Here is a 16,555-nt window from a genome sequence, read left to right on the forward strand (position 1 = left end):
CACAACTAGAGTGCTGACCATACCATCCCCAGGTCCCCATCCCCCTCTGTAGCTCCGCTGTCCAGAGTGACCAGACCCGTTTCTGGGCAGGAAGCCAGCCCAGAAAGCCCAGGACATCCCTGAGCGCCCGTCCCTATGGCAACCTGCCTACCAACCCCCCCCAACTTACCACCCTTTCAACACCCCCCCCACCCCCTTCCCCCCCCCCCCCCCCCCCCCCCCCCCCCCCCGCAAAACTATCATCACCAGCCTGGGTCCAGCAGGGTTTTTCAAATTCAGAACGTCAGACTGGGAAGGGCCTCCTAGATCAGCAGATGTTAGCCCCTCCCCTTGCCCCAGATGGAGAAACTGAGGCCCGACTGGGGCGGGGGTGGGGGGGTAGGGGGTGGGGGTGGGACCTGTAGGTCAAGGACCCGCCCCCAGCCCATCCTCCTCCTCCCACTCACTCCCACACCTCGGGCTGGCTGGCTGAGGTTAGGGGAGGGGGATCCAGACTCTTATCCCCCAGGGGATGGGGGGGCGGGCCCTGGGCCGGCAGCACAGGAACTAGACACCAATGATGAATAAATGATGCCCACTCGCGGCCTGCGACCAGATCGCCGCCGCGAGCGCTGGCTGGCGGGGCGGTCACCGGGCCAACCGCGCCCGGCCCCGCGCGACCGGCTCCCCCCACCTGCGGCCGCGAGCGCGGAGCTGCGGGCGCGAAGATGGCGAGGCGGCGACGGGGCGCGGGGCCCCTCTGGGCGCTGGGGCTCTGCCTCGCGAGGGTCGCCGGGCAGCTGGTGGAGGTGAGGCGTGGCGACGCGGGAGGGCCGGGGAGGCTGTGGCCCGCCAGCAGAGGCTTAGGGAAAGCCCATCTGCCTGGGAGCTGGCTTTTTCCCTTCCAACTGTCCTCGCAGACCTGGATCATGGGGTGACACTGCCCTGTCCCCTGTGCTCCCAGGCTGTGCAGGAGACTCAGCCCCCAAACTTAGGGTTCCTGATGGGAGGGTACAGCCCCAGATTTCAGTCTGGTGGGGGAGACTCACTCTGATCGTATGGATTCCCAGTCCGGGGATACAGCTATGCTCAGTCAGCCCTTACCCTCTTGCCTTTGGTCTAATGAGGGCCAGGGAGGGGTGGGGGAGACAGAGTCCTTGGTGTCAGTGACCTCTAGTCTGATAGGGGAGATCTAGTTCCTGATCTTAGTCCCTGAGCTTAGGGTCTGCTTAGATCTAGTCTGCTGGAGGAAAATTCTTCTGCTGATGGGGGTGACATAGCCTTGGGAAGGTGAGGGCTTTCCAAGCTGGAGGGTGGGGTCAGGGAGACAACAAGACTGAGACCATTTACAGAGGAGCCCGGTGTTGAGTTCAGCTCCCATGTGGAGCACTTGGCCCCAGAGGGAAGTTACAGGCAGGGCAGGACCCAGGGCTCAGGGGGTCTTACTTGGTCATGGTGATTATGGAGAGCCAGCAAAAGGTCTCTGAGCAGGGAAGAGTCGTGGATGAGTTTTGGAGGAGGATAAACCGGAAGAGGGCATGTAGTTGGGGGAGCTGGGGGCACTGCTGAGATAGCCCAGTAAGGTGAGGAAGATGGGTGGGGTGGATGGCCAGGAGCATGGCTGGGGCCGAGAAGGGCTGGGAGGGCAAGAGTGGGGACCATTGCAGCCTCCTTGTCCCCTCTGTCCCCAATTCCTGCTGAGCCGTGAAGGGGAGTCAAAGAGGCAGACCAGAACCAGAATTCTGAAACATGAGGCCAGATGGAAAGGCCCAAGAGGCAGGGCCAGGAAGGAGCAGGATTTGGAGCCTGTGCAAGGGGCAGAGAGGAGAGAACAGAGAGAAAGAAGGACAAGAAACAGTGAGGCGTCCAGGAGAGCCCGTGGGAGCAGGTGCCAGGGGACAGAATGGGAGAGGGAGAACAGAGTCCTATCCTGAGGACCTAAGAGGACACAGCCCTGAACCTGACGGTCCGAGGGACAAGAAGACAGAGCCCTGTTCCCCAGTACTAAGCCTGCCCATGCTCCTGACCGGGGGGTGTGATCAAAAGGCTGGGCTGGAGTCAGGTGTCAGCTCCAGTGTCCCTGTAAGGGGAGCCAGGCTGGCCTGAGTCACACAGAGTGTACCTGGACCCCTTCTTGGCTGCCCCAAGGCCTTGGGTGCAGAAACTGAGCTGGCCTGGGTGCGGGAGAAGGCGGAGGGTGGCGGTCGTGTCCGTTCTGAGCCAAGGACTCTTCCCCTCAGCCCCCGGGAGCTCATCTTCTCCCTACTCATCAAGGGAAATTGCATTTGCAGTCCATCTGCCTGCCATTTGCCTACAGCCTGAACAAGGGCCTGGCTGAGCCCAGGGGATCCAGGCAAGCACCAGAAGGATGGGTAGGGCCGGAGTCCGCAACACCACCCACGACAGCCCCTCCAGGCATCATTCTCCGGCTGCTGGAGCCTGGGGCTCCCAAGCTTTAGGTTTAGACCTTCCGCAGTGCCCACCACAGAGATGGCCACTCTTGCCTAGTACCCTCTACCCAAGATCCCTATCAGGGTGAGATTAGAATCTCAATTCTGCCCAGAACAAGGCTAGAATGAGAAGATATCAGAAGTGGACTCTCAGCTACTGGGGCCCAGAATCCGAGATCTCGTCTCTGGACCTGAGAACCTTCCAGCCGTACAGCCCAGCCGGACCAAACACACTGAGCCTTAGAATCGGGAAGCCAGCCACTGCCCAGAGCCTGGCCCAGACAGCACTGGACTCTACAGACCTATGACTGACCACAGATGCATACCCCCACAGCACGCATACCCTGTACCTACACACATGTGCCCTGACCCCACAGAGGTGCCTGACCCCACATCCATGTGTCTCACCCTACAAATGGATCCAGTCCCCCGGGATGATGCTGAGGAAGGGTATCTTCTCCTCATCATTACCACTCTGATCGGGTAGAGAGAGCTTCCCAGAAAGCCCAGGAACCACCTGACTCAAGTCACAGGTGGAGAACGTGAGGCTTAGAGGTAACAAGTTTATCCTGACTCAGGGAAAAGTGCTGGGGAATCACATACCAATCCCAAGCTCACTGATTACCTGGGACGTGCTGAAGGGCGGTGTTGTTGAGATGAGGAAGCTCCTGGCTTGTGGTAGGTGCACAGCCCATGCCTCATGGACCAGGGGTAAGACCAGATGGATGGTTGAGCTTCGAGCTGCCTTTCCTTCCTAGAGAGCCAGAGGAGACTGCAGGTCTGTCCTGATTCAGTTAGTCCGGAGACAGCGAAGTCCACAGATGTCCCAGCATCTTCTTTCCCTCTGAGCCTTAACCAATCCCACCCGCCCCCCACTCCCCCCTCTCCACGGCCCACATCCCTCAGCCTAATTTGGTGACAGAGATAGGGTCATAGCCCTCTCAGTCCCTCAGGTTAGGGACAGGTCTTACCCAGACCTACTGGGCAGGGTCTTGTTCCCTCAGTCCCCCAGGGCAGGGCTGTGTCCCCCTAGACTCCCAGAGCAAGGTGGCATCTCACTGGGAAGGTGGGATGTTTCAGCCATGCTTACAATGCTTGGCCTCTAGGTGTCACTGCCGTCTTGCAGACTATTTATCTCGTCCTGTCCTGGGAGGGCTCCCGCCTAGCCCATAGTCAGAAGAGGACTCTGGCAGGAGAGGCAAATGTTGAGGTTACCCAGTGTGGGTCCTGGCCAGGAAGCAGAGCCACGGGACCTAGGTCCAGCTCCACACCCCACCCCACACTGAGGATGCTTGGAAGCAAAGTCCCCCAGGACAGCACCGGCCTCGCCTTGTCTCTGGCCTTGGTCCTGAGACCCCATTTGCCTGTGGGGCCCCGGGTTGGAGCAGGAGGCAAGACTAGCAGTCCGCCTGAAGAGGACTTGAACCTGATTGGGACAAGCCATCCACCTTTGCCCCTTTAGACCTTGGTGTCCTCAGGCACCCTGGTACTCCAGGTCACTGGCTCCATGGTTCTGGGGCTCTGCTTTCTTCTCTCGCTCTAAACCTGGACCCTCGCAAGGTGGCTGTGACTGTATAAGACACCTGATTCTAGGAGATTCTGGAACACTCGGGCTGAGTCCTTACTGAAACCTGGGCCTCTCTCTGCCCAGCCCCAGCCCCTGGTCTCTGCCTGGCTTCAATTCCCTCTCTCCTGACCTGCAGCCCAGCACGGCCCCGCCCAAGCCCAAGCCGCCCCCGCTGACCAAGGAGACGGTGGTGTTCTGGGACATGCGCCTCTGGCACGTGGTGGGCATCTTCTCACTCTTCGTGTTGTCCATCAGTGAGTAGCTGCTCCCCGCCCCCTCCCACGCTGCTGCAGAAGCACAGCACCCCCTGTCTCCCCCCATCCCTACCAGCACCATCCCCCAGGGGCTCAGAGCAGCAATTCCGGGCAGTGCAAGCAGGCCAGCCGCCCGCAGGAGGCCCACTGTGGTTTCTGGCATCTCCTGTTCTACACAGAGTCCCTGTGGAGGACTGACAGGCTGGTGGTGACCTGAAGTATTCTGCCCGGCTGGGACACAGCCACAGGGCAATTACGGTAATTACAGGGGACTCCACTGAACCAGGATGAGGACGTGTCATTTTTCCCTATCGCTGGCCTCCTGATGCTTTTCCTGCAGTTTGGCCCGCTTAAAGGGCCCACACCCAGAGGCCCCAGCAAGGCCATTCTTGGCCGCAGCTCAGCCTAGAGGCTCCCCAGACGCCCGGCAGATGCGGCTCCCGGGCTGGAAACCGTGCCTTGTCAACTCCCACTCCCCTGGAATGACTCACACCCCCCTCAATTAAAAGCAGGAGACCCCTTCCTCTCCTGGGACTGGGAGTTGTTGGATGCGAACTCACAACAGAAATGGGTTTGCTGTGCTCCCTTCGGCCCTTCCAGAGTAGGGGGTCTGCCGCTGGGGAAAGAGGGGTAGAGAAAGGCCAATGGAAGGGGGAGGCCGCCAGGGTACAACGTAGAGTCTGACAACGCTTTCCATACACCATGGATCCGGGAAGACGCAGGCAAGGAAAAGAAAGCAAACCCACTCCCCCTACACAAGCTTCATGGAGAAGAGTCTCTTAGCTGCACATCAGTGAGAGAATGCATAGTTTTGCCGGGTGGGCAAGTGGAAAAGCATTCCAGGCAGAGAGGACGGTATCAGCAGAGGTGGGAGGAAATGCCCCCCACACAAAGTCTCAGATCTCCGCTATAGGATTTTTGCTGACTGCACCCCGGGTCTGGGCCGCGAAAATGTCATTTAAGTTCTAGCTGGAGCTGTCCCAGGATGAAGTCCCCTGGAGGGGAGCGTCCTGGCAGAGGGCCCACCCAGATGTAAGGACTCCAAGGGAGACAAAGACATCTGATTTGCATGTGCTTCTCCTGGCACCAGAAAGGCCCTCCTTGTGGGAAAATAATCCACACCCCACCATCACCATTTCTTCACGGCTGGGGTGGGAGTGGGAGCTGAGCAAGAGGCTACATTTCATTCCTGGCCAAGGCAAGAACTACTGAGTCCTCTCTGTGGAGGCCCCGCGGACAGCCAGCTGTGGCTGCGGCCCAAGCCCAGGTATCCAGAGGGGAAACCATGGCCCCGTCTGCCACCCCACACCTGCACCCCAGCACCAAGAAGCAGGATTCTGGGAGGCATCTGCCTGCTGGAGCAGTGTAGGGTGCAGGTCAAGGGAGCCGTTCCGGGGTACTCCAGGGAGCAGGAGTAAAGACACCAAAAGGCCTCTAGACACAGGCTAGCCTCTCCGGGCTCTGCTCGGCCCCAGACAGTGGAGGTGCCTGGACCACACAAGAAGGTTGCAATGTCAGACCCAAAGAGGAGCTTGGATATGAAGCATGTAGACCAGCTCCTACACCCCACCCTATTTCCTAGAAAAGGATAAGGGAGAGTCCCAAAGGCCTCTGAGCAGCCGGTCTCTACTCGTTGTCATCTTCCGCGCCAGGCTCTAGGGAGCAGAGAGGGCCTAGCCCCATCTTCTGGGGATGAATCTTCTTTCCTGACTCCCAGTCAGCTTGGGCCTAGTGGCACCACTGTTGGTGACGTGTCACCCCAGAACCTTGAGCAGAGGGGCTGGGTTTGGATGGGGGTGCCCCGGGAGTTCTCTCCAGCCTGGGGACTCACATTGCAAGCCCCTGTCGGGGCCCTGGATCTCCATCCAAGGCACATTGTTTTTTAACTTCTTTGATGAGAAATGACCAGGCCAGTCTGGGTGGGGCAGGCCTGGATCGAGGGGCAGCATCTGAGCCCTGATCCAGGTGCCAATAGCTGAGCTCCCTTTGGATCCCGGGCTTTTCGGGGCCTGGGACCAGCCTCTGGGGAGAGCAAGCATGTGAGAGGACGTGCCCAGCGGGCGGCTAGAAGGGGCGGCCCAAGCCAGCAGGATCAGGGCCGTGGGCATACACACCGGGACCTGGAGAAGACTAGAACCCAGCTTCGAAGGGATAAGAAAGGCTTATCCAAGGTGCCAGGAGAAGCACATGCCCCTGGACAGCCCTGTGCAGTCAGACCTACTGCTGGGGTCTCGTGCAGTCCCCCAGGGTTCCCGATTATTGTCAGCTCCCCTGTCCATCCATTCGGGAATCTGGTTGTCCTCAGGAGCAAAGGATTTGAGAGCATCCCACGCCTTCATTCATTCTTTTTTTTCCCCCTCATTCTGTGAATCTGGGTGAGACTTAGTGGGGCCACAAGATTTGGCTGAAGGGGTTGCGTAAGTTGACCCCAAAGGGTGCTTCAGTCCCGGCTACATTGGTCTAATCCATCTTCCTTAAAATAGGCCTGGCTTGTCCTGCTTGGCCATCCTGCCCCCAGGAGTCTGCCAGGAAGTTATGTCCTGTCATCCGATTTATAATAAGCAGCAGCCCGGTCCCCTCCCCCGAGGCCGGGGCCAGGGTGGTCAGACTGTGGGGCCTTAGAAAAACAAACTCAGTCCAGCCGGGTCCTGGCAGCTGTGCCCAGCCCTGCCCATCACTAGACAGGCCAGCTCCATTCCTTGGCCCAGCTCGCGTGGGCACAGCTGCCTTCAGCCGGAAAACCGTTCCTGGAATAACTATCTGCGTAAACGCCCCAGGGCAGGGTCTGTGCCCTCTGGGGGACCCTCGTGGCCAGGAGAAGCCCAGGCTTGTCCTCAGGGAGGCTGAGGGAGACATGGCCCCGTCCTTCAGTGTTTGAGGTCCTCTCAGGAGGCTGGAGGGGAAGCACCAGGAGTTGAGAGGCCTGGCTGGGAACACAGGCCAGCGTCTGGGTGGCTGTCGTTTGAGTCACTGTGCAGGCCTCTGTCCTGTCCTCCAGGGGCCCCGATCTAGTCAGAAAGCAAGATCAGCAACAGGACTTAGAGGCCAGTGCAAAAAGTACAGGACCCCCTTGTTCAGAAATTGTTAAGAACAGCGACAGCAGCCCATTAAGCCCAGCGCCAGGTCCTTCGGAGAGCGGGTCCCTGTGTGACTCTCTGAAGTCCGCCCTGCTCAGGAGAAGAGATCTCAGGAAGAATCCCAGAGCCTACAGGGATCTCATGCAAATGAAGAGCCTTCTGCCAGCGATTGCTGGGTGAGATGCACGTAGGCAGGTGAGGGCAGGTCTGAAATGTGGGGACCGTTCCTGGGATGTCTGAGCTCCAGCCCTGGCCAAGCCTGCTCTGTCCACCCCCTACCCCCACCCCTGTCACAGTCATCACTCTGTGCTGCATCTTCAACTGCCGCGTGCCCCGGACCCGGAAGGAGATTGAAGCCCGCTACTTGCAGCGGAAGGCCGCCAAGATGTACACGGACAAACTGGAGACGGTGCCCCCCCTCAATGAGCTCACGGAGATCCCTGGAGGTGAGCAGGCAGGGGTCCCCCAACCCCCCCCCCCCACCACCACCTGTCCCTCCTAAACCAGCCCGATTCTCAGTCCTGCCACTGAGAGTGGCCCTGCTCCTCCCCTCCCCCAGCATAATGTTCTGGTCCCTAGAGACCAGAGTGCACAAACGGGCCCGAGTGAGGCAGGTAACACAAGGAGCTCTTCTGCAGGTGAGAGAGGTTTGGAAGGAAGAAGTGATGGGCTGGCTGTGGGGGGCTCTGGTGCGGGTCCTACGACCCCCTGCCTCACCCCGGCCCCCTGTCCCTCTTCTACCCCACAGAGGATAAGAAGAAGAAGAAGAAGAAGGACAGTGTGGACACCGTGGCCATCAAGGTAGAGGAGGATGAGAAGAACGAAGCCAAGAAGAAGAAAGGGGAGAAATGAGGAGGGCTTCCTGGAGGTGGCAGCCCAGGCTGGCTAGCCCTGGGGCTCAAGTTCTGGCCAGGGTCCGGGCATCTTGGACTCCCAGCACATCCGTGGACTAGAGAGATTGCAGAACACCCTCTTCTTGGCTTGGAGGGGCCTGCTGAGGCCCCATCCTGACAGCCCACTGGGGGGCAGGGGCAGGACTGCACCTGGCATCCTGCCTCCCAGCCTGGACTCCAATTCTTTCACCTCATCCACGTGGCCGCTCAGCAAAGGTGGTCTTGGGCCACTGTCCCCCTGCAGATCCGGAGTGGGGTGGCCTTGCCCCCACCCAGACATGCCTCTGTCCCTGCTTCCAGGAACAGCAGTGGCTCTGCGGGGCTGACGGGACGTGGCTTGCCTCTTAGAAGGAGACGGCAGAACTGGAGGGGCTGGAGTGTGACGCCACAGCCAGGCTGGCCAGTGGGGAGAAGAGGGTCACTGGAGGAAGCCGAGCTGAGGCTCTCAGCCTTCTCCAGACGCAGCCCTGGTAGCCAGGGAGCTTGCCCAGGCCCATGCCCAGCCGGGGTCCTGGCCGGGGAGGTGATAGAACGCCCATCTGGAGGCAGGGGAACTCCAGCCCCACATGCCAGGCAGCCACACTGGAGCTGAGGCTGCTGGGAGGCCGAGGGTGAGGCCTGGGGACTCGGGGCTGTGGGGGGGGCCTCAGGGGTGGGTCGGGGTGCAGAAGGCTGAGGCCTGCGGGCTAAAGGGAGAAGTGAAGAAAGCTGGTAGCAGGGCCCCATCTGGGAGAATCCAGGGAGTCCCAGAGAAGCCGAGGGGAGCACTGTGGGGGTCGTCAGGGTCCCCCCTCCCCCGCTGGGGTCACCGCAGGGGACAGTCAGGGGCGCCAAGGCAGCAGGCAGCCTTCCACCTGTTGTGCAGAACAGCATCCAGCTTCCTCTTCTACCACCTCAAAGGTGGCGCCTCAGGGAGTCACGCGGACCAGAGTCGGGGAGGCCCACAGCCCTCACCCCAAGGCTGACTTTTCGGGGAGGGGACATACAGAGGGATTTCCACATGGTGGCTAACCTCCGTGGAGACGCACACATCTGGGCCTGGAAACTGAGGAGACCCCATGGTTCGTTCCTGAGCTGGGACGAGCAGCCTTGGTGGCCTGCGACGGATATGTAAATAAAGCTGAGTGCCTTCTTGTACCTGAGTGGCCTGAGATGATCCCTCAGGGTGCCCTGTCCCTGGAGCATATACGCAGAGGGTGACGCACTGGGACAGGCTGGCGGGCGGCACCGGCCAAGCAGGAGCTCCCTCCCCTAACTATGCCCCCAGCCTGAACTGGGACGAGCTGGAGGGAGAGGCACCCGCCAGCTGGCCGAGACCGGGAGGAAGCTGCCCCCGCTCTCCACCTCCCCCCTTCACTTTGTGGCCTGAGCCCCATGCTGGGGACGGGGTCCGGTGTGGATCGTGACCTGGAGCTGGATGACTGTGATGCAAGAAGAGGGACCCGGGCAGACATGGGTCACGGAGCCATGAAGGGACAGAGAAACCCCAGAAGCCCCGCTGTGGGTCTGGAGTCAGAGCCCTGACTCTAGCCTCACGGTCTAGCCTACGGGCTTCTCATGCAGGAGGTTAAGGTTGTGGCTAAGGTCCTACAACACATACAGGCCAGAGGCTTTCTGTGTGGCCCAGTCAACAGAGGCCCAGAGGGGCAGGGGCCACCAGAAGTCCGAGGAGCTGCTGGTAAAGACTGGGGGATGTCCAGGCCGGGGCTGCATCTGCCCTGTTCCCTGGTCTCTGACCTAGGGCCTCTATTAGTCTCTCTTGGACAGGCAGGGCTGCCACCCTTAACGTCTGAGCCCCGTGGGCACCTGCCTCAGGCTCTAGGCAGGGCACAGGGCTGGAAGGTCCAAGTTCACTACAGTGCTTCTGGGCAGAGACGGAGTGGGAGGGGGAGTGGCTCCAGCCAAAGTCAAGGAGAACCTGACTCCCACTAAAGTAGCCCAGAAAACACACTCCCTGCCCTGGCCCAGATATAGCTGCCCCTTGACCCCAGCCTCACCCTGGGTCCCAGCAGCCCCATTTCAGCCCACAGAGTATGTTCTGGACCCCAGTATCATTCCTATACTCCCCCTCCTCTTTCTGCGGGAGCCACCCCAAACCTATAGATGGAGACAGACCCAGGGGGCTCTGCGCCTTTCAGGAGAGACAGGCTGGCGGGCCTCCTCACCCCACCCCCCTCCCTGGCTCGCTCACCTCCCACTCAAGCAGACTCAGGAAGGAAGCAGCTTGGGGAAGAGAAGTGTTTAATTGAGCACCTCATCTCTGCTCTGCCCTGCCCTGCGGGGCAGGGAGAGCTACACCTGCAGCATGCTGGGCCCAGAGGGTGAGGACGGCACCCCCAGGGGACAGCACGAGGGTGTCAGAGGGCAGCAAGGAGGTTGAGGGACAGCAGGAGCACCAGGAGCAGGGCCCTGGATGGGGCTGGCAGGGCCTGCCCGCTGACCCGTTCCCAGATCCAGTGCTGGTAGGCGGTGACCTGCAGGTAGATGGGCGGGGTCTCGCTCCTCCCGCAGCCTGGGCCCCAGGTCACCAGTCCCACCAGGTACCACGTAGTGTCCACAGAACAGGCCAAGGGCTCTCCACTTATCTCCTGCAGGAGGCGTGTGTAACGAAAAGGGTCAGAGGGAGATGTGCTCCGGCTCAAGGACAAAGCAAGGTACCCCCACGCCACTTGTCTTCCACAGCAGCTCCCCTACTACAACCCAGGGGGTCAGCTAGCTGAGAGGTGTCCTCGAGGTCCAGACCCAGGAGACCTCCCTCAGAGAGGTTCACCTCCCCCCCCCTCAGGCTCCCACCCCCCTTCTTCTCACCACCCCCTTCTCTCTCCCTTCCCATCTCTTCCTCCGTCCTCCCCTCCCCTCTGAGCGCCCCACCCCCATCTCTGCAGGCGCCCCTGGAGGTGAGGGAGCAAGGAGGAAGGTGCTCACGTAGCAGAAGTTTTCCCGGTTCAAGTCCTCCGCACAGACCATCTGGGAGTCCACGACCCGAACCAGAGAGGGCACTTTGGAGGTCTTGTGGTATAACTTGTCACAGTCCTTGCTGTTCAGGATGGTGACTCCCTTCTCCTGAATGCTCCGGAACTGGGGCCACACGCCTGCGGGGACAGGTCCCCCCCATGGTTCACTGCCAGCCGGGGGGCTGTCCTTGCTGCAGCTGGCCTGCTCCCCCAGCCTCTGAGGAGGCCCTCCTGGAGATCTCGGAGCAGGCTGCCCTCAGCCTGGCCTCGCAGGGCCTGGTCTCACCCCTACCAGACTCCAGTCCATGGGGTCTGTTCCCATCTCAGCAGCTTGGCGTCTGCCCTTCCAGCTCAAAGGCCTGCGCAGCCCCTCTCAGGTCCAAATTCCTCCTTTGCTAAGCCTCCCCCAAAGGTCTCTTTCACCCTAGCTAGCCCAGACCCCCCCCACCCCCCCACCCCCGCTCTGTGGGCCCTAGGCCCTCCCACCTCCTGTCCCCTCCTCCCTCTCTTCCAGTGTGACTCTGTCTCTAGCTGGAGCCCCTGGGGGGCCATCCTCAGCCATTCCCCAGACAGGCCGTGGCAGGAAAGACAAACAGCCACCCGCAGCCCCAGGCTGGAACCACTGCAGACTATTTTTAGGCAAGATGGTTCCGTGAAGCCAAAGGGATGAGCGCCTGCCTTGTGGAAAAGAGGGGCTCCCTGAATGGATTGGGCCTTCCTAAAACTCCTAAGAAAATAGCCCCTGGGTGGGCCTGGGAAGACCCCCCTACACTTCGGGCCTTGCTCCATCCCCGGGGAAGATAAAGGACTTGAGGTTCACTGGCTGCAGACTGGCCCTTAGCCAACTCTGGCTGCAGACGGCCCTTAGCCAACCATGCAGGGCCGCTGGGGGAACTTTCTACAGTCACCAAACCCTACTCCTCCCACTGCAAATTTCTGCTTCAAATCCTGGGATTGCGCGCCCAAGGCAAGCTGTCACTCTGCCCCCCTCTGCCTTCAAGGAAGTCCTGTTTCCAGGCCCTGGCCTGGGGCTGAGGGCTCATGGGCCTCTGGGACCCTTCAGGCCTGAACGGTCATGACCTATTTGCTGCCAAGACCCCCCAGGGGGAAGGAGACCAGAGCCCAAAGGGAAGATGTCTCAGAAACAGCTGTCCACAGAGACCCCGGCCTTCCCCCCACTGGGTTCTCCCACACACACCACCACGCCCCCAACCGGTTCCGGAGAGGCTCTGACTCACCGTCAAACTTGGGGAGTCCCCAGCCCGTTACAGTGCAGAGGGAGCCGTCCTTCACCTCAAAGTCCAAGCCAGGCAGGCAGATGGGCCAGACGTACTTGTTGTATTTGAGCGGCCACGTGAGCTTGAGGAGGGCAATGTCGTGGGCCCGACCCACCCAGGACCAGTACCGATGGGGCCGGTACCGTTTGTTCAAGATGACCTGGTACACCGGGACGTCGGAGGTCGTCGGGGATTTCTGGTCTATTCTCGGGCTCCCCACCCGCACTGAATAGGTAACATTTTGCCTAGGGGACCACGAGGGGAGTCTGTCTTCAGGTCCAGGCAACCCACCCAGGCCTCCACCCCACTGTGGCACTCCGAGTCAGTCCAGGCAGGCCACCCACCTACTTCAAGCCCCCCGAGCCCCTCTCTCCCAACAGCTGTGAACAGGGCCCTCTGCACATCTGCTGTGTGGTCCTGCCCTTTACAACAACCCTTTACTTTACAGAGAGGAAAACCAAGGCTCAGAGAAGCCCAGGAAACGGCTCAAGGCCACACAGCCAGGAAGTGGCAGAGCTGGGACGTGGACCCAGTTTTCTCTAGTTCCAAACTCTGGACTCTGTCTGGTACCCAGTGCAGGCCCTGGAAGTGGCAGAGAGGCCGGGCGCAATCAATCAGCCACAGCCTCGTCCTCCAGCCTCCTTTCCCAGCATGCCTCTCAATCTCCAAGTCAGCCCTTGGGCTTGGAGCAGGCTTTTCCACGGATGCTGCCCTCAGGCCCTCCCCTGGCCCTGGCACGTGGGCATGCTCTCTCTCTTGTCCCCACGCCGCCCGGACTCCCCGGGGAGCACCTGTCTTCTCATCTATTGGCCCCAGCAAGCCAAGAGGAGTGATGCGTCCCCTTTCTGCCCCTGGGGCCCAGGCCAGGGTTTCAAAGGAGGGTCAAAGGCTATGGGTAGAACGAAGGAAGGCATGTAAGTGAAGCAAATGGTGTGTGGGACGGAGGACTTAGGACCTCCTCTCTGCGGCTAGGAGGAAGGAGGTCTGGCTAGTGGCTTCCAAGCCCCTATCTCCTATCTACAGCAGGACTGCTGAGGCCTGGGGAGCCAAGGGGAGGGGAGCAAGTGCCCAGCCCTCTGGGAAGGAAGCAGGAATCGGCAGGACTCAGCCTGCACATGCTGAGAGCTGAAGAGAGAGGCTGGGGTTGGGACCAGAGCACGGCTGCCGCCGAAGGCCCAGCTGGCAGCATGACCAGGCCCCGTGGCTCTGGACACCTTTCCACCCGCCCACCTAGGCCCCAACTCACAAGATCAGGCAGTGGGCCACGGTCAGCACCCAGCGGGAGGCAATGAGGGTGCCCGCACAGATGTGCGTGCCGTTGGCCTGCACGCTGACCATCCATGGCCACCGCCGAGCCATGGCCTCTGGGTCCCTGAGGGTGGGGTCCTTCTCCTGGGAGGAGCCGCAGGCTGAGGAGGAAGGTGAGAGCTTGCTGGAGGATGGGCCGCTGCAACCCCCCCCCACCGCCCCAAGGTGCCTTCCCTCCCCTCAGTACCATCTCCTGCCTCTCCAGCTGTGGCCCACACTCAGGCAGTGATTCTCTTTTCCCACAGGAATCTCTCTTTTTTTGCACATGAAAATGGAAGTCTGCAGCTTCTAAAGGGCCTCAGCGCTGCCCAGGTACCCCTGTCCCTCCTCCCCCAGACCGGGGGCCCAGAGCATTCCCAGCCCCCCCACTCTGGTATGGCACTGGGCCTGGAACTCTGACCAGATCCTTCAGAAACTCATCCGTGTTTCTGTCTGCACCCACCCCCTATACTTTGGCCCAGCCAGACCCCTCTCCCTCCTCTGGGAACCCTCCTGTGATTCAGTGAGACGACCCAAGAGAAAAACGGGCCATGGGCGTGAACAGACACACCCCAAGGACGACATCCCAGCAGCAAGCCAACCTGAAAGCTGCTGAGTCCCAGGAATCCTCCGGGAGCCCTGCAGCACAGGGAGGTTCCCCTCCACACCACCTGCCCGACGAAACTCAGTGGCTCTGGCCCCAAGGATGGGTGAGGGTTATCGGCCCAGACCACTCACCCCCGGTTGCGGGGAGCGTGCAGCCACTTTGGAAAACTTCTCAAACCGAAAATGCACATATCCAACCTCAGAGTAACCCACCCCCAGGGTTTTCCTGCGGTGGGGGGGGTTGGGGGGGACTGTGTGTGGATGGGGACATCAGCCTGCATGGGCCAGCACCAGCACGTGTTGGGTGCCACATAGGAGAGGGGGTGTCTGCACGCAGTGGGCCCTGTGAGACAGGCTTCTGGTGGCAGCTCAGTTGTGGGCACTGAGTTCCAAGATAAGAAATCTTCTGGGGGTTTCTGTTCAACACGATGGAAAGCCGCTGTTGGAGAGAAGGTCGCCTGGGGGTGCTCCCGAGACACCCATGGGGTGGCTCCCTGAAAGCTGTGCTGGAGATCCCCTAAGTCCTTGGCTGGGAGCCTGGGTCAGCTCGGGGGGGGGGGGGGACAGCAGTGCTCCCCAGGCTCCTCTGAGTGTCCTTCCTTCCCACCTCTCCTGGACGGGAGGCCTGGCCCCCAGTAGATGCTCAGCAAACCCCTGTACGAGGAAGCTCTCTTCTCACTCCTCCCTGCCCCTTCCTCCGCCGTCCCCCTCGGTCCCCAGGGGTCACAGGTCCTTCCGATGGCTCCTGCACCCTCCTCCCCCAGGGAGTCCACGGTACTCACTGAGGAAGATGTTGTACCCGGTAGAAACAGACATGGTCTGGGTCTGGGGGGTCATGGGCTGCGACAGGTCGGTGGGGGCCTGGCGGGGGAGGCGAGGCTCGTCTGAGGGACAGGTGGCACTGGGGCCGCAGGGGACGCCAGGGTCGGCGGAAGCAGGCTCAGGCAGTGTCCCTGGGGCTTGGCTCGCCAGGCAGCCTGAGGAAGGATGCAGTGAGGGTCAGGTCAGGCCGGGGGAGGCAGTCAGACGAGGCCCCGCGAAGGCCTGGGGGTGGGGGGGGCGGGATGGGGCTCACCCACGGGCCTCAGTGGCAGCAGCAGCAGTAGCAGCAGAAGAAGAGCAGATGCCCCGGGGCCCTGGGGGCCCTGCCTGCGGGCCGGCGTCCTGCACCGGAGCTCCATTCGGGAGTGGCAGCGATGGCGCCGCGGTGCTCCTCTCGCGACGGCGCCCCCCATCGGCCGCCCGCGCCGGCGTTCGCTGTGTGGGCAAGGCCGGCGCCGCTACCCCGTCCCGCTTGAGCGCCCCCCAATGGCCGCCCGCGGTGGCGCTCCCCGCGTCAGCCCAGGGGCGGCCCTGACGGACTCAGGGCTTCTGCCATCTGCCTCCTCCGCCCCACGGTCTCGCTCACTGCGCCTGGACAGGCCCTTCCTGGAGTCCCTCGGGCTAGGACAGCCAGTTCCTGTACCGCCTCGCTCCTGCAGCCCACCGCCCTCTGCTGGGTTTGTGCTTCCGTCCCCCCCCCCACCCCGTGCGATGGGACCCAACCTCTGGGGCTGTCCTACAGGATTTCCAAAAGGCCCACCTTCCCCGCACCCCCCAGCCTGGTAACTGCAGTGGGGCTTTGCCCCAGGGCACTGAAACTGAGCGGCTGGAAAGGCTTTCCAGAACGATGTTTGAAGATGGCATAATTTTAAGCAACACCCGCCCTCCCTCCGTTCAGCAAAGGCTCTTCTCTGACGGATCCATCTGCTTGGGAAAGACTGTGTAGGCGCTGTTCCTGGTCACAAAGGAAGAGTGACGGTAGCCAGCAGATCCTGCTGGGAGCAGAAGGCCGCCTTCAGGTATGTTGGAATTGGGGGAACAGTTTGATGGCTCCATGACATAGATAACACATCTAATAAGTAGTGTGGGGAAATCCTATGAGCAACTTTGGTTCAAAGCTGTAGGGAAGTTCTAGGTGAACGTGAAATCAAGTTAGGACACTCTATCTTTTGCCGGGACCTGCTGGTTGGGCATTCAGCACTCCAGTCTCTGCGGAGACAACAAATCATACCCGCGACACTTGTGGCACCCGAAGGACAAGGGCTCTGAACCCAAGGCCCACCAGCTCTGAGCTGCCCCCAGGCAATCTCCACGCTGCAAGCGGGGCTCTGGCTCCCTTGGGCCAGCCTGGCCTTGACCTCCAGAGTCTGATGGAGGTCGCTGAGGCAG

At 61.1% G+C, this 16,555-nt stretch overlaps 2 protein-coding genes across 2 annotated transcripts; one reads left to right on the top strand and one right to left on the bottom strand.

Moving 5' to 3' along the window:
* The first annotated feature begins 563 nt into the window (after positions 1 to 563).
* Positions 564 to 8,631, top strand: TMIE (transmembrane inner ear). Its single transcript, XM_032360579.1, has 4 exons — positions 564 to 788; positions 4,133 to 4,250; positions 7,624 to 7,773; positions 8,076 to 8,631. Exons 1-4 carry the CDS (start codon positions 708 to 710, stop codon positions 8,177 to 8,179), a joined length of 453 nt encoding a protein of 150 aa, XP_032216470.1. The 5' UTR covers positions 564 to 707; the 3' UTR covers positions 8,180 to 8,631.
* Positions 8,632 to 10,450: 1,819 nt separating this feature from the next.
* PRSS50 (serine protease 50) lies at positions 10,451 to 15,615 on the bottom strand. Its single transcript, XM_032360580.1, has 6 exons — positions 15,420 to 15,615; positions 15,127 to 15,321; positions 13,698 to 13,860; positions 12,413 to 12,696; positions 11,146 to 11,312; positions 10,451 to 10,808 (listed from the first exon to the last, which is right to left on the bottom strand). Exons 1-6 carry the CDS (start codon positions 15,577 to 15,579, stop codon positions 10,578 to 10,580), a joined length of 1,200 nt encoding a protein of 399 aa, XP_032216471.1. The 5' UTR covers positions 15,580 to 15,615; the 3' UTR covers positions 10,451 to 10,577.
* Between the last annotated feature and the right edge of the window lie 940 nt (positions 15,616 to 16,555).

The sequence above is a fragment of the Mustela erminea genome, chromosome 1 (genome assembly GCF_009829155.1).
Source record: "Mustela erminea isolate mMusErm1 chromosome 1, mMusErm1.Pri, whole genome shotgun sequence".
Lineage (NCBI taxonomy): Eukaryota > Metazoa > Chordata > Mammalia > Carnivora > Mustelidae > Mustela > Mustela erminea.

Coding starts and splice junctions, on each gene's coding strand:
- PRSS50 (XM_032360580.1), bottom strand. CDS start 15,579: ATGGGGGGCGCCGTCGCGAGAGGAGCACCGCGGCGCCATCGCTGCCAC. Junction 13,861..15,126: donor CGGGTACAACATCTTCCTCA/GTGAGTACCGTG, acceptor CTTCCTCCTCAG/CCTGCGGCTCCTCCCAGGAG. Junction 12,697..13,697: donor GTGGCCCACTGCCTGATCTT/GTGAGTTGGGGC, acceptor GTGGTCCCCTAG/GCAAAATGTTACCTATTCAG.
- TMIE (XM_032360579.1), top strand. CDS start 708: ATGGCGAGGCGGCGACGGGGCGCGGGGCCCCTCTGGGCGCTGGGGCTC. Junction 789..4,132: donor TCGCCGGGCAGCTGGTGGAG/GTGAGGCGTGGC, acceptor CCTGACCTGCAG/CCCAGCACGGCCCCGCCCAA. Junction 7,774..8,075: donor GCTCACGGAGATCCCTGGAG/GTGAGCAGGCAG, acceptor TCTACCCCACAG/AGGATAAGAAGAAGAAGAAG.